The 16,964-nt window shown below is 42.8% G+C and overlaps 1 protein-coding gene and 1 long non-coding RNA gene across 2 annotated transcripts in view; one reads left to right on the top strand and one right to left on the bottom strand.

Annotated features, from left to right (window-relative positions):
• Positions 1 to 256: 256 nt before the first annotated feature.
• On the bottom strand, positions 257 to 3,909 carry LOC147127366 (uncharacterized). The gene is made up of 3 exons (XR_015084480.1): positions 3,761 to 3,909; positions 1,373 to 1,431; positions 257 to 968 (listed from the first exon to the last, which is right to left on the bottom strand). It is a non-coding gene; the product is annotated as an uncharacterized LOC147127366 (long non-coding RNA).
• The window catches only part of map3k22 (mitogen-activated protein kinase kinase kinase 22), a 31,834-nt gene continuing 15,494 nt past the window's right edge, over positions 625 to 16,964 (top strand). Inside the window, exons 1-5 of the mRNA XM_086021346.1 lie at positions 625 to 1,010; positions 9,595 to 9,681; positions 9,974 to 10,018; positions 15,594 to 15,703; positions 16,881 to 16,918. Coding sequence (XP_085877472.1) covers positions 9,663 to 9,681; positions 9,974 to 10,018; positions 15,594 to 15,703; positions 16,881 to 16,918 — 212 coding nt within the window. The 5' untranslated portion in view covers positions 625 to 1,010; positions 9,595 to 9,662. The remainder of the gene's footprint in view (positions 1,011 to 9,594; positions 9,682 to 9,973; positions 10,019 to 15,593; positions 15,704 to 16,880; positions 16,919 to 16,964) is intronic.

Below are 16,964 nucleotides of genomic sequence, written 5' to 3'. Positions count from 1 at the left end.
CGAAAGTGACATCCATGTAAAGATAATGTGACCAACCTACCTGCGATAATGATGCTCAGTTCGGAATACTGCCAGATAAATGTTTCTCCCATAGGAAATAATACAAAATAAATAAACCTGCTTGACTAGATAGTTTGAAATATCAGTAAGTGTAAGCACAAAACATTCAGGCTTTGGCTGGAAACAAACAAAGTCACAAAAAGCCTTCTAGAACAAATCAAATTTACTTGGAGTTAAATCAGTTTGTGCTGCGGACTTAGACAAGGTGCAAAGATGTGGCAGTTGTATGGTGACTTCCATTTACCGTGATTTGTGATTTGATCATTTTGAACCCAGACACATCTGAACCCACACACGTGCTGTCATTCAGTTCTTTAGTCGAGAAAAGATTAAAACTAATCAATTACGTTGTGCAGGTTATAGGTCACATTAATAGTGGGAAAAGTATTCTCATTTGTAAAGGCCCAACATTCTATGGAATCTGGAGATATTCTCATTGTTCCTGATTTTTTAGTTGCATCTTTGGACGCAAGGGGGCGTTGTCGACCACTTTTCTCCGCGACTGGCTTGGAAACGAGCCAACGAAGACCGTCATCACTTCCTGGTGGTGACGCAATTTCTGACGTCAGAAGCGCGTCCCCTCCGCCGTCGCCGCTTTTGCTTGTGTAGTCTTTTGCGGAGGTTAGCGCAACGGTGGGAGAAAGTTTTCCCCGGAGAAACATCAACATTACCGCTGCTGGAAACCACGAAGCTTGGTTCTGGATGTTCCAAGTGGATGAAAGCCTTCGTTTGTCATTCCTGCCCCTCGGTTTCCGGATAACAGCGCGCTGTCATTTTTTTTTTTGGTGGAACATTTCCTCAGCATCAGTTGGGAATCTTTTCTCTTGCTCTTTTTTATGATTATTTTTCAAATTTATTTTCTTTTATCTGGGATACCCCCCTCCACACACCTCTCGTCTCCACACGTCCTGCAAGACACATTCGAAGCATGGATACGCTGAGGTAACAAGGTAAGAAATGTACATTTAATCACGCTGTTATTTCCTGTTTACTCGTTTACTCCACTTACCTTTGCAGTAAATTTGCTCTCATGACAACTCGACGGCTTTTCAGACAAAGTTACAAACTGAAAACTTTATCTTGCTTAGATTTTTAACTCTTCGACCAAATGAGATCAAGTGACCATGGTCATGCTTCATGCATCTGCTGTGTTGTTTACATACGATTGTCATCCTTCTACGCCACTAATTTAACTTTTGTTGTCCTTAGTTAAAAAGTGGCATCTAAATAGACACGCTTAAATTTGGACAAATGTTATATTACTCATGCATTATTATTATTATTTTTTTTTTAATGAAGTTGGCATATTCACCTACTAAGAGCGGTTGTTCCAGTCTTGTTCCCACAAATGCAGATGCTCATGATTGTGCTCTGCAAACAATTGAGAGTGAAGAACAAGAGATAACTAGACTATAAATAATTTAGCCAGTTTTGCAAAACTTTTGAAAAATATAAAAATACGCGAATTATCTTGAAGAGATGCAAATAAGTCACATGACCTGTTCTCAGACAAAAGTATAGAGTGAAAACAAGAGCCAGGTAGGTAGATGTTGATTTTTGCAATTTCTGGCAGTTCAAAAACATAATGGCGGCACATCTCATTTGTCCAATTGCAACTTCTTTGGTCTTCGCTCCTCTGTTTACATGCCAGCACCTCCCACCAGAATTTCCATCAAGGAGATAGGAGATTGACAAATGAACGAGGCGGGAGGAGGTAGAAATGTTTTGGGGTAATGAGGCAATTGCTCCTCGATGCGGTCATTTGATAGAGATGTCTGCGAAAGATGACGTCACGTCATTGAAGAATTATCACCACAAATGTCCACTCTATGTTTCAAGTGGGGTTAAATTGAAGTCAAACATCAACACTGTTACACTTCACAGGTTTTTAGATGCAAAGACGATCATGGTTGGTCTGTGTCAAATGACCCTCCCCTCCATCCCATTGTGCGTGTTGCATATTTGGAATGACTTGTGTATATGTAAAGAAAAAAAAAAAAAAAGAGATATGTTGCTTATGCATTACGTTAAATATAAAAAACTGTAGCTCCATCAACACTTTAAAATTTTCTTGATCTAGCCAGTTGCATTTGAGAAATAGCAGCCTACCGGCTATAAACCACACCGTTATATAAGCCGCACCCGCTCTATTTTTAGAATATTTTGGAAAAAACCTTAAAGTGGAAGTCAACCCAAACATACTTTTTTCAAGAATATGTTCTATCCAAGCCCACTAGTTGAAACACAGCATTCTGATTGATTTTGCGTTTGTGGATTGTAAAATAAGTTGCAAAATGCACTCGTTTTTAGCCATCTCTGGGGGTGGCCATTTTGTCTTCTGTCGACTGAAAATGACATCACAATTGCTCACAACGACCAATCATGGCTGACCTTTTTTCTGAATCTGAGCCGCAATGAAATATTGCTTCATACATTTTATATAACTTTTATATAAAGTTAGCATACTGACAGGCTAATCCTGGTTGTTTTCATCATCTGAAGTTTGTCTAGTGTTAGCTTCCAACTTGCGGAGTATGGGGGGGGGGGTGAGTGCCAGAAAAGACAACGCGATATGAAAAGTTCATCCATGCATAATTGACAAAAATAGGTCCCCTCAAATTGAAGTCCTGCCATCATAGAGCTGCAGAAACCAGGCCACTCGTTAGACGCTTTCTGCTGCTGCCAAAGTTTGCGGTGACTCACAAGGGCCTGAATGTTGCGTCAAAAGGCCTCGTTTTAGACGTCGCGTGGTTACACTACAAAGCTGAAGCAAGTTTGCTTTGTGGGTGGGATACTTTCACGCTACCTCGCCTCATAGACCGGCTCTTTAGACTGTTGCGCACTTGCCCTATGTGGGATAACAGTGTTGTTGTGACGCACCAAATTGAATCAAGACAGGAAACACAAATGCGTAGACCGGTTTTGGACTTTAGCCCGACGGCGTCTGAATGCTTTTAGGGGCCAGCCGAGGTTGCCTGTCCTTATCTGTGAGAGTTCAGGGGTTGTGCCCCCTCTTCCCCCCTGCCTCTGCCCAAACTCCCGAAGAGGAAGTTGTCTCGATGGAGCTTTGTCTGCAATGGCTTGTTTGAGCGTGAAGACAATGCTGTCTGCCGCAAGGACGGCCGGATAGACAACACACGCTTGCACGCCAGCTTTGGTCAAGTCTCGCTCAGGGCATCTTTGATTTTCAAAATTCAACAACATTTGCGAGCATTTTCTCGCAAAAATAAAACTTATGATGTTAGATTCCATTTAAATTAATTTTGCTCTCAGACAGTATTACCACTGCAGCTCCAAGTCTCCAAATCAAATGTAATGTCGACATTTGAGTTTCTTATCTATTTCCTTGTACTACATCTCAATTGAAACACTCTTGACAACATTTCCCGTAAGCATTCCAGTACATGTGATTCTACTCTGGAGCCTTAATTTTCCTGATCTTTTTCAAAACTTCTTAAGTTCGTGAACTGACAGTAAACTGTGACCTTCATTTTAACCATCTGCAGTGATTGGATAATGATATGCTACTATAGCTCTTCTTTTTTTCTTAACTGTTCCCAAGTAGCCTATCTTGAATAAAGAAGTATATTCCTATGTCCATTACAGGGCTGCCGCGATTTCGATCTTGTGAGTCCAGCAGCTTTCTTTGACCAAAGCAGGCTGAAGCATAACAAACAAATAAGTGAGATGGGCTTCTTACAAATCTTGTCGGCGCTGTAACGGCTGTTATTCTGTTCTCTTCTGCTGAAATGGAAAACTCAGGAGTACCAAGAGCCCTAAGCCCCGAATTGCTTGACGGCAAAACATAAACACTTTCTCTCTCCTGTTGCTGGACCACAGCTGTTTGACATTCTGTCTCGCCACGAATGAATGAATGCGCTTGTAATAGCGTGTCAGCACATAACGGAGATGACGGCTTAACTCTAGATTCCTCTCGGGGTGAGAATACGCTTCTATCCGATCCGAGCGGCTGCGATGCGGACTGTGGACTCTGCGAGAGAATCCGCTATTTTTAGGTCGTGTTGTGTGGTCGACGATAATGGCAGACAGATCCACTTATCTCGCCAGCTAATAGAGCCGTCACTTAGTCAGAGGAGGATCCTTTTACGTTTTAGACTCATTTCTGTAGCCTTGTGTCAAATTGTGTCACTTGGATTCGTCATCTCATTGTCTACTGGTACTGTGTCATGTTGTTGTCTTTGTTTTCATTGTTTGTTTGGGGTAAACTACTTGACTGTTTTACATAAAACCTTGTGGACGCAGGCCAATATTTTTTGTCCAGGGGCCATTGAACATCAAAATCACCACCAAATCGGGTGGACATGTCTATCGAGACAGGACTCACAAAAAAGTCTGAAGGACCCTTGCTTGGAGTTGAACAGGAAGTCTGCAGCCATTTTGGGCGAACGACTGCCGGCTTCAATTAGAATAGTTTTGGCGTGAAAACTGAGGTACAGCTTTAAGTTTCCAGAAGACATGCAGAAGAGATTTGAGCTTGTGTCTGACAAGGCCTCCTGCAGGGTGACATTCTCCCGTCCCAAAACCTCGAGTCCTCGTGCGCCTCCCTTCTCGAAACCTGCCAGCTGGTGACTCATGCAGGGCGACCACGGTGCGGCACAGTCTTGGCTGTTGCTCAGTGGTCGGACGGACAGACGGACAGGACACCCCCACCACTGACCTTTTGTTTTCCTTAAAGGAGCCAGTCACCAAAATGTCTTGCTAAATAATCACTCCTCCGCTTCCTGGCCTATGTCGCAACTCCTCGTCCGCTTGGGGTTGTGGCCGCTGTCCCCTCGATGACTTCATCCACTGTTGATAGTTTTTATTTTGGAGACCACATTTAACAGCCCACCACGAGTCCACGTCTTGCTTGTGTCCACACTCCATGGTGTGAGCACAAGGAGACCTGGTTTTGGTAGCGGTGTTTGTCTTTTTTTTCTCAAATATTCTCTCCAACGTATTTCAGCCCTTTCCTCATTCCTCGGTTTGCTGACTGCCTTGAAGAGGTGGATTTCCACACCACAGTTTGGTTTCGTGAAGCCAACTATTTGTCTGCAGATTCTTGCAGTTGTTGTCTTCCAATGTACTTCCCCCATTCTGGATATCCTCTTATGACGAAGGATAGTCATAAACGGCAAATCTCTTGAATAGTAAGTTGTGTTTCTGTGACCGTTCCGGTCACATTCCTACTCATCGTCTAGTCTACAGTTCCATTACGTGACACTAGAAGAGAACCTTGATTTGTCTACAGATATAGTAGCAAGCAACATATGAATTATCTTGAATGAAGAAACATGTTTCTGTGACTGTTTTTGACGCCTCCAAGAGATCTCTGCGAACGTTGGCATAGAATCAATCCAATTGTTGATAAATAAGACAGTTGCAACCAGCCGTTGTGCCTTTGCTGTTCCTTTAACCGCTAGTCACAGGCACTCTGTTTAAACATCTATAACTCATGATGAGTGCGTCATCGCCTGCAGGAACCCCTTCAGGCGTCTTGATGATAGTGGCTCCCTGTTGATTTGTTTGTTTGTGCGACTGTTGTCAAGCGCACAGTCTGGGGTCGTTTTTCACCTGACTATGTGCAGGGTTGCATCATTAGAAATGGATGGTCCCATTTTAATTTGTGGTCCATGGAGCTCTGCAGCCAAATTTCACTGCAACGTGGTGGGCCAAAACAAACTTGATTTTGTGGAAAATCCTTATAGCGTTGGGGGATGTTTGTTGGCAGAAGTCTACACTCTTTTTCCGTCAGAAGGATTACGCAAAAGCTCGCTGCTCTTTGTAGAGCTCCCAGATGAGGATTATTGTGAAAGCTGTCAAAGGCACTTCCAGTCATTCAAAATGGCACAAACAGAACTTTGATGGCGAACCCTTCGTGACTTTTCGAGGAAAAGAGTCTTGGTCCGTTCAGTGAAGAGAAGCAGAGCTCGATGTATGGCAGCTGACATGAAAAAAGGTAGGCAGGGATCATTATTTTGATGCACCATCAAAAAGGCTTCCAAGATCCTGTTCAACGCTCCTTGAAGCTTTCATTTGAGTTGTATCTTTTGTCGTGCAATAGATTGCCTGATCACGATAACACTCCAACAGACAAACCAAAACTTGAATCATCCTCATGAGTTAACCAATACATTTCCCGGTTCAGTTAAAATTGGAGTTTAAACAGTCATGTCCGTCACGCTGTTCACATTTTGACATCATGAGACCAAGGCGACACCTAATTGATCTACAGTACCTTGCCTTGCTAGACTTCAAACAGGATGTCCTGAAAGGGAAGAGACCACTGAGTTTAGAGTGTCTTCAACGGCTTGCAGCAGAGATACAGAGAGACTGGAAGAGTCACAGAAAAGCATGAAAAAAAAAAACAATTGTGAATTTTGCGTTCAGCCCCTTGTTAGAGAACAGAGTCGTAGATCAAGAATGGAAACATCGAACAGTTGGACATGTACGTTAAACAAGTTTAGAGAGTATCAAATTAAGTTCACCCGCGAAGGCTGTTGTGCATTTTAGGTTCGAGCAGGAGAAGCCTAAGAATAACCAGGTGCTTTATGGTTTCTCTTGCGGGATTGGATATGTTAGAGGGATCCCCACATATTCGTTCTGATTTCTTTGGGACTCCACGAGGATGATGTCACACATGAGATCACTCCGTTCACACCGCAGAGCAGCTGCAGAAAAAACCTTTCACCTCTTAAGTCTCCAGAGAGAGAGCGAGAGAGAGAGAGGAGGGAGTTCCCCTGTTTGGATAGTGACGCAACGAGGCCGAAAGACGTTAGCGTGGATGGGCTGTGACTTCCCTTTAATCAAGAGTCTTAAAAATACGACTGCAGCGGGAGGTTTTTGGGCTTTGTCCGACATCAAAGTCGGAGCTGGAGCTCTTCATGTGTTGAAATGGCGGCGCAGGTTGGACCTCATGAATAATTCCGAGTACGGAGGCCGACTCCCCGCCGGGAGAACTCGCCGCCTTGAGAGCGACCGGCGTTCGCCCAAGAAGCAACGCTCGCTCGCCAAGAAGTGTGATCAGCGCTGGGATGGTGATCAGTGGGCACCGCTCGCCTGGCATCATGCTGGGCGGCAGGTTTGGAGGGGGGTGAAGAAACAGATGGGCCATCTGGTGACTCGCTGGCACCGGACGGGGAAGACTCAAGCATTAACAGACCGGACCGTGCAGTGTTCCGAGACCACCTGTCCTACTCTTTCATGTGTGGTCAGAAGCGCCGTTGACACTGTTTATCAAGGTCTGACTCGAGGAAACATGGACAGTGTTGTATTACCTACAAAATATAACGTGCTACTTTTACATGTAGCTATAGTGGGTACTCGATTTAAGACGCACAAAGCAAATTTGTGCATAACAATTTGGACTGTGCCTGAGATTTAGCCAAGGACCCCTTATGTAAACCACAAAAGGTGCTCGATAAAAGGCCAGAGCCAAGATTCAAACCAAGATTGTCGAACTAAGAGGCAGACCTGCTAATAGTTACCGTTACTCTTTCAAAAGTTTCAAAAACGATACATTGCATCCTGTAGTTTGACATTGAGTGTAGAAATGAAAATGTTTTAGTCAGATTCACAATTTTACAACCATCTGCTGCACAGTTGTGTCTCTTTATTTACATTTGCACACATGCGCACTTATTAGAATATTACATGAGCCGCTAAACTAATTGCTAATTATAGTCTAATCTGCCATGATTATTTGGCCTTGGCGAAGGTTTGCGCTGCAGTTGTAGATGTTTTGCACTCGCATGCTGCCCTTCACTCGGTTCTGTTTTTTGGCGGGGGTTATTGTTTCCACACACAAATACACAACTTTAAAGCACAGAAACACTGGGGACATAAAAGCACACATTGGTGGAAAAGGAGACAGACAATCTGGCGGAGGGTGGCTATTAGTCTCACTGTGGATAATTACACCATCCAATATATCTGTCGGCCTGTCTGTAGACATACACTAGTCTATATTTTACCCCTGAATGCTTCACAAGTGCTTGTAATGGAGATGCCACTTTTTTTGGCTCTTAAAATGTTTGGTCTTTATCACATTGACAAAAAGTATTGACACACACCTCTTGATCAAGATATAAGGATTTTTTTTTTCTTTATGGGGTGGAGAAATTTTTACAGTGCTATTTTTACAACCCCGCTCTAAATAATAATGTTTCCTTATTGTGTGCTTTAAAGCTGCAGCCATATCCCAAATCACAGCTGTATCCTGCCGTAACCAAACGCAATAGATGCACTGTTATCTGCGACTGCGAGCCTCGCTCTCGTCATAAACAGTGTTGGTGGTTAAAGAAAAAAAAAAATCAGAAACACTGCAAAGTGAATTTTCAAGTGCACAATCATAAAACCTTTGTCTTAATGTGCCAAATTGAAATACCTGTAAATATAAATTAATTAAATGCAGTGATGCTACACATTTTTATTTCGTAGCTTTTTTTTTTTTAATGACTTGGCCTTTATTTCGTGACACTGCAACACTATGGAAACATCGTTTTATTAAATTCCTGGACAATTTAAAGAATCCCAAAATATGAAATTAAGTATATTTGTTTAACTTTGGTACACATTTAGTTCATCGCATTGCTCATATTGCACTGAGCCAGCAGCACGGTGTCCTATTGTTTAGCACGTCCGCCTCACCGCCTTTCGGATTCGGATTCGATGTTGACTGGCATTTATGTGTGGGGTCAGCATGTTTTCTGACTTCCTCCTACATTCAAAAAACATGCACGTGAGGTTCACCGAAGACTCTGAATTGGCAGCCGTTGTGAATGAGAGCATGAATGGTTGTTTGCTAGAACAGCTGAACTTTATATGGGATCAATCAGAAACACTGGGTGTGGCCGCAGGTGTGTGCTGACTCCCATTTGACGTGATTAATTTCTTTTTTTTTTTTCTCGATTAGTTGATGAATCGAATAAAATGAATTTATTTCCTGAAAAGTCTCTTATTAGTAAACAAAATTAGTATCGGTGTTATTGTGTAGACTTTATAATCATCGTATGTGCCCTGCGATTGGCGCACTCTGTCTCACAAGTCAGATTGGATAGGCTCCAGTTTATGGTCAAATGAAGACAACCGCGATCGAAAGTGGGTGGATGATTATCACCACACCTTTCCTCTGTGTCATCACCGTTACCTGTCTTCTGCGGCCGCTTGTTTATTGTCCCTCTCGGAATACCGGCGCGCTCCGTGCATGTCACTGTGACAACCTCAGGCGACGTGTTGTAGATAGGGAGGGTAGGAGAGGACTTGGAAGCAACATCAAACACGCCACAATTCCTCCACCGGCGCCTCTCGGAAATGACTAAGACTTGCGGGAATTCGCAGGATTCCGCAACCAGCTTGACTGTCAAAAAGGATACGCAACTCTCACGAGAGGGTCGCTGGTTAAATAACGATTAAGTGCCAATCTGGTGGAAAGTGCGGAAAGTACCACCTGCGTCCTGTTTTTGCATTCGTCGAAAAGGCACTTCTCGTTTACGTGCGCGTGCGTGTGCTGAAAAAAGTGTTTCTATCTTGCAGGGTGAAGTGTCCGCCGCCGGCCGAGAGAAGTTGAGCTCCGCGCTCGAGTTCAACGGGGCCACTTCCTGATGATGACAGTAAACATGGGTGAGTGGCGGTGCACGAGCGAGAGCGCACCTTCCTCACACTTCCTCTGGCGGGAGAAAAGAAAATAACACATAAAAAAAAAAGTGCGCAAGCGGCAGCACCAGATGGCCCGTTTTGTTTTACGACATGGTTTTGTGAAATGTTCCCTTCGTTTTATGCACTTTATAAGTCCGCACAGCGTGCGGCTGGATTCCCACCTTTTAAACAATAAAGCTTTTGAAATATTCAGATCAATATTTTATGTCCAAGCAGACTAAACCAAACATGTTTTGGCTCTGCCATGTTTCCACAGATGACGGTCTCCAAAATGGACCCCGACAGCCCAGGAACTTACAAGGTAGGTTTGGTCAATTCCCAACATAGTGTCCCCACTGTAGGTCCAAGTTGCCAATTCCCATTTAATGCCAACATAGTGGTACCTTGACTTGCGAGCTGAATTCACTCCATAACATGCTTGTAGCTCAAGACACTTGTACCGCAAATCAATTTTCCTCATTAATATGAATGAGAATGCCGTTTTTTCCGGTCGAGCCCCCCAAACAACATGTAAAATTTTGTTGTTTAAATAAGAAAATTGCGCTCTACAATATTGGACATGAATTGAAAAACTCGTCAAGTTGAGGCACTTCAATCAAGGCACCGCTATATTTTGCTTATTTGAAAATGGACACACCTCTAATGTATGCATATTTAATTTTAGAATCACTGTCAATTGCCTCAGCGTGTCTGAAAAAAAAAATCAAGCATGTGTATTCTGGTGAAAATGTATATATTTGATCATTTAACCGTGCCCTGTGGAACGTTAGAGAAAAAAAAGAAAAAGGTCCCCTGACACCCGTTTTACAAATAGACATGAAATTGAGGTGACGTGTTGATCACAACATGACACACAAAAAAGTCTCAAGGACCCATGGCCGAATTTGAACAGGAAGTGTGCTAATTTTGTTTGAAGTAGCCATTTTGGGAGGACTTCAGGGCTGCGGTGAACTCCTCTCCAGAAATTCCCCCAAATAATGCCCAATTAGAAGTATGAACAAAAATATTTATTAAAAAAAAGAAAAAAGCCCCAGACACCAGATTGCTTCACCAATCAACACATAATTTAGTGGACATGCTTATCATAACATCACGCATGAAGAAATCTCAAGGACGAGGCCTAATTCGGATCTGGAGATAGATGATTCCATGTGTGTTTTTTTTTGGGGTGGGATTATCTTTTCACATTCTTCCACAAATGCATTTGTAGAAATAACCCCCCGCCCCCCATTGAATGATTTGAGCATTAACTATGCTCACATTCTCTGTTACATCAGAGCCATTCTTGATAGTCAAACGTTAACTTCTCAAACGCACCACTGAGAGTTTTTTGCAAGTTGCATTTTTTTGTAGGGCCAAATTTTGGACGGTGCCTCGCTTTGTGAAGCTGGTATATGTGTGTGAGAGTGCGTGCGTGCGTGTGGGTGCACGTGCTCGTGTGTGTGGAGCCGAAGCGAGTACAAGTTTGGCTCCGGCTGCTAATCCTGCCGGATGCCTTTGCCATGATGTGTCACTCGGCACCAGGAAATCCCCTCAATGTCTTTATTCAGCCTCTCTCTCTCAGGCGTGCACGCACACACACACATTTTGTTTTGCTTGTAAGTCACAGCTCTGTTAAATCTTTAAGCTGTCGTTTTTGCATGCGACTTTGGCGGTGAAATGAAAGCAAACAATCATATGACAGCATATAGCTAGTTGGTGGCTAGCGTGAGAAGCTAACAGGAGTCGACATCTTCACGCCTTCAAAGGGACTCAAATGCATGTTGTGATAAAACGTCAAAAGTAGGGCTGTCAAAGTTAAGGCATTAACTATGGAGATTAATTTAAATTTGATAACGCACGAAAAAAATTGAACTCAGTTTTATTTACTTCCTGTAGCAGCTGTCCTCTGCTCACTGTGCAGCCAAACTTTGAGGACTCAATGTCGCAAAGACTTACTTTTACGTGTTTTTACTTTAAAAATTTGCTCGACGGCTCATTGGAGAAATCCAAAATAATCTGCATATTTTGCAAATCCGGATTAGTAATTAGTTGTACGTCTCTGGTGTATCTTTCTGCTGTATTTTACAGGAAAATAATCGTATTCAAGGATCAAAGAAAGCTATTAGAACAAAGTTTGAATCGAATTATGCCTTTTTTTTTCCCACATTACTTCCAAGATTTTGCTCAAGTAAATATCGGTTCCAAGCTTTGTAGAAAATGTTTGTTGAAAAATAGGATTAATCGCGATCAATTATGGAAAATTTTGCAATTAATTAGTTGAAAAATTTTAATCGCTTGACAGCACTAGTCAAAACATTACACAAACAAAACACGACGTTTGGATCATGAGTGACCTGTATATGACAGTTTTTATCCAATTGTTAGTGAGTTTGAGAAGCTAATGTTGCAGTTTGTGTCTTTACGGATTGAGTCAAGTTCTCAACGCGAGTCACAGAAGAGCTGGATATCAGTCACCAGAGGTCTAGTGAGGAAACATTTTCCTCCAAAATTTTGGTCAAAGTCCAATTTTTTTATTTTACGAGCTTTAATATGTTTGAAAAAGTCCCTTATACTTTAATGGGGCTTTTTTTTCTGCAGTTTATCCAAGCTAGAAGCCTGGGAAAAAAGAAGTTGCAGAGCAATGATGCAATGCCTAAGCAATCGGCCTTCATTGTGTGATGTTGCTAGCTGGGAGCCCCACCATCCCTTCCTCTAATGCCAGTTGAAATTTTAGCCAAACACCCGAGAAACGGCATCATGTGCAATACAGTACATGGAAAGAGCGGTTGGGTCACATTGACGCCGCTGTTCCTTGGCAGCAGTATCGACCCCCTCCAGCGTTCCTCTGGGCTGGCAGTTCGCCTTGGTGAGCCAGCACCTCATTTATATGCAAAACGGAAACCCCAAAAAAGGAAACACGGTGTTCATGCCTGTGACATATTTTGCTAGGAAAGCATACAAAATGTTAGGCACCATATACAGCATTAATTGAGGACAGGGCTATTTCCCTCGAAAAATACTTAGTTTAGTTTAGTGTCAAAGGGATATTGTTTTAGAACCCTACAAAGATGAACATCCTTCTTCCATTGGATTTTCGGACTGAATTGACGAGATGATGCCGAGACCACGCTCCCCTACGTTTCCCCGTCTTTCCCAAAGGCGATCCCGATTTATTTTCGGAAGTTTTGACAGCAAAGGGCGAAGCGTTCCGCGGCCCCCCGCCGTCACCCCGTGGATGACGAGGTTGTCATCCCGTTTCATCACTCGTGCGTTTCTTCAAAACGTGTTGCTTTAGACACACACACAGGCGCACACAGGCTGGCCTGTGTTGTTTGTTTTGTCTCCTTGACTGCGAGGCACACAGTGTGGTGTGCGGTTCTCAGGCTGAAACAACACAGAGATGCACAGCGGCCAATGAGAAACAGAGACTCTCTTGAATTCAGTGATGGTAATGAATGTCAGAGCGTTCATTTTTCAACATTTACAGTCTATGATAAAATGAAGTCAACGACTAATGGAACGTGAAAACATCACAAACACACATGTAACACTTAGCCTTCGGTATATGGCAGCTAATCAGATGGCTAACACGAAACGCTTTGTGGTTTGTACGGCTTTACTCGACGCTCCCTCAGATGGACTCAAATGTATGTTGTTGTTAAAATGTAACTGACACATAAAACACAGCCTTGAGAGTGTGAAAAGCACATGGGAGCATATAGCCAGCTGCTAGCGCGAGACTCTAACGACAGTCGAGATCTCTACTTGTCAAACGGCACAGTCAGATGGACTCAAATCCACGGCCATAGTAACAGATCATCCAAAATCTGAAAGATATTTTCCCATCTTGTGCATCCATGTCTTACTGACTCAAAAAAAAAGTTAATTTCCTGAAGTGGAATAATTTGTATTCAGGACAGACATAGTGACTCACTTCCTGACATGACTGCAGTTAGACATGCCACTGAAGCCGATGGCTTACATTGTAACTGGGCGGAATGTAACCGACCCTCTGCGGTATGCCAGCTATGTCATTGCGCGATCCCCGTTTCTTATCACTGTCTACCACTTAAACAAGGAAAGGACACGCTAATCGCATCGTGTCATCACAAGCAGAAATTTCCTACTGCTTTATCATTTTATGGTTTCTGTCTAAACAATGGAAATATGTGCGATAAGGAATCAAAGTAAGCATACGCCAGTACTGCTGATGAAACAGTATGAAAAGTTCATATCTCGATTGGCGCTATTTGCTAATGAGTGCGGCACAAGGCAAGACACGAGGTACACTTTCACAATCTGATGAGAGCCGACGCAATAATGCTCAAAGTATTACAGGAAAATATCAGTAAAAATATTCTAAATATTAGACAAAAAACCCCACAAATTTTATAAAGCACAATATAAAAAAAGGTCAGGCAAAATATAATGAACGGACACGTACACCACGTGTGTACTTCCACTTTTTGCTAGCATTGTAGTTATTCGTACATGACATGAAGTGTTAGGGCCTAGTATTTGTGCCACATCCTTGTTAAACTGCACAGACATTTTTAAATCTGTTGGGATGAACTAATTAGATGCTACATCTACTAGCGTGGCAGTGCACTTATTAGCTTGGTTTGTCTGTATTTGAACATGGACATCCTTCTTTTGTGTGCCATGACCTCCTCTAGCGCTCGGCGAGTGCGTCGTGAATGTCTGCTCTTTTAATTAGAAAGAATGCGGTCTTTCCTGCTGGTTCTGTTGCCCTGTACAGTATGTGCGCTTGCCGTCTGCGAATCAACAAAAGCTCCTTTTAAGATTATTAAGAGCCCCCCCCGGCATAATCACTTCGATTAAAGTCTCGTGCTTGTAAACGTGGGAGAGTGCCGCTCGGCGTGTCTGCTATCTTTGCAGCTGCTCTAACAAGGTTTCAATGAATGAATTCTCATGCTTTGATGAACACTTGTGTTGTTGTTTTAAGTGTATTATGTAAAAAACAGAGAGAAAAAAAATGCAGATAATATTTGGAAATAATACAACGTATGTGAATAGGAGAAAATAATGCTAAATATTAGAGAAAATCAAAAATTAATCTTACAATCGCCATCATTTGCGCATTCTAATACAGAGTCAAACTAATAATCTAAAAAAAAATAAAATAAAGTGAATGTGGACAGCCCTGGCATACAGCAGACTCTCTCTAAAGCTTCCACTAATAACCCAGGCTAAACTTGGCTGTTCCCTGACATACAAAGCTTTTCTCTCCGTCAAGATGTATCACTTTGACATACTTCCTTGACACCAATTACTACTTTCTCATTTAGCAGGGGCTTTAGCTGCATCTTGTGGCATCTTGGGGCGTTGCAGAAAGTGCACAAAATGCAATGTGAATTGGTTTGAGTAGGCGGAGCAAAACCACATGATAATTACCGACACATGGTGCGAGATAATTATTCGTTTGCATGCTTTTTGAAAGTGCTTGCGTGTCTCTTGACGTTGTGCATGTACTCTGTCTTGCGTGGGAGGTGAGTGGGCGGCTGGACTTTAAATCAGACACGAGATCATCCCAAACAATAAAAACTTGACGTTACTCAATGCAGGAAAAATGCGAAGGAGGGAAGGTGTTACCTGGACGCCTCGCCCTGAAACTCCACTGCTGTTTTTGTGCAACTCCCATTCATACCTTCCAGATTTAACACCTACAGGTGAAAATCCGTCATGTAGACAGACCATCTGAATTTAAACGAATAGATTTACTCCTCCTACATAATTTGATCTGCGATAGACGAGTACATCGGCAATGTGGTTTGCAGCAAGAGAACACTGCACAGTAATGTCAACTTGCCTCTTCTGAAGTGCAATGTCGCAATTGCGTTCAACTCCGTTGCTGTGCTGTCTTGCCCTCCTAGATGACGAAGAGGCACTCAACTCCATCATGAAGGACCTCGCAGCCCTGGGTTGCTGCTACACTCAGCACAACAGCCATAAGCCCAAGAGCAGAACATTGCTATACAAACAGGTAACCAGCCAAGATGTTATGTGAAAAAAACATATAGTGGTCGTTGATATTACCTTGTAACCAAATATGGCGAGTAACGCCAAGATATACTCCACAAACATGGCGGATATGGTACACTACGAACAATATTCCACAAACATGGCTGACTCAAACATTTTTTTCAAGAATATGTTCTATGCAAGCCCTAGTTGAAACAAGGCATTCTGATAAATATTGCATTTGTGAAATAAGAGTTAATCCACCTGTTTTCAGCCATCTCAGGGGGCTGCCATTTAGTCATTTCTGTCGACTGAAAATGACATCACAACTACTTAGGGCTCAGGTAATGACCAATCACGGCTGACCTGTTTTGTGAAGCTGAGCCGTGATTGGTCGTTACCTGAGCCCTGAGTAGTTGTGATGTCATTTTCAGTCGACAGAAAGGACAAAATGGCTGCCCCCAGAGTTGGCTAAAAACGGGTAAATTTAGCTGCTTAACTCATATTCCACTAACGCAATATTAACCAGAATGCCGTGTTTCAACTAGTGGGCCTGCTGGGAACATATTCTTGAAAAAAAAACTGTTTTGGTTGATTTCCACTTGAATAACTCTTTCCAATCCAAGTGTGCAGCCAGAGATAAACTATAATGATAAAACAAACAGCGGGTTTCGACCGTGCTCGCTCTCCTTTGCGCCATGACGTCACGCAGACTTGCAGGGCCCTCCGGATTGCTGCTCCCTCAGGTGACGCCTCTAAAAATAGAACCGCTGCGATTTGTGTCATGAAGTCACGTCACATGATGCCGTTATCTGGAATAGACCAGAGGGTGTCCAAAGTCTGGCTCAGTGGAAATTTGTGGCCCCTGGCTTGTTCGCTTTATTGCCCCCCAATATAAATACAAATAAATAACTTGGCTTCAAAGACGTCGCAACCCTTTGACAATTTAATTTTAACTTCAACTTGATTCCTTAGAATTGTGAATCACTGAAATATTTGCTGAGTTTTTGAGTGAGACTATTTGGTTGCCGCAATTGAAGCGGTTTCACATCACCGTGCTCGAGTCCGAGCAAAAAAAACGTTTCAGTGCATTTTCACAGACTGATTTCAGTTCTATAACATTAACTGTATATCGTAACTGTGAATCACTTCCAAGCGCCGTAACTCCCCACTGTTATTTTTGCTTTTCCCCTCAACAGGATTTAAGAGTCAAGCTGGAGCATGAGAGAGAAAAACGGTACGTATCCCAGCCTTAACGCTTCAGTCTGGAGCTCTTTTTGTTT

Source organism: Filicampus tigris, chromosome 21 (assembly GCF_054856515.1).
Source record: "Filicampus tigris isolate MCC_2025a chromosome 21, RoL_Ftig_1.0, whole genome shotgun sequence".
Classification (NCBI taxonomy): Eukaryota; Metazoa; Chordata; class Actinopteri; order Syngnathiformes; family Syngnathidae; genus Filicampus; species Filicampus tigris.
Note: the sequence above shows the minus strand (reverse complement) of the source record. Positions and strands in the feature narration are given on the sequence as shown.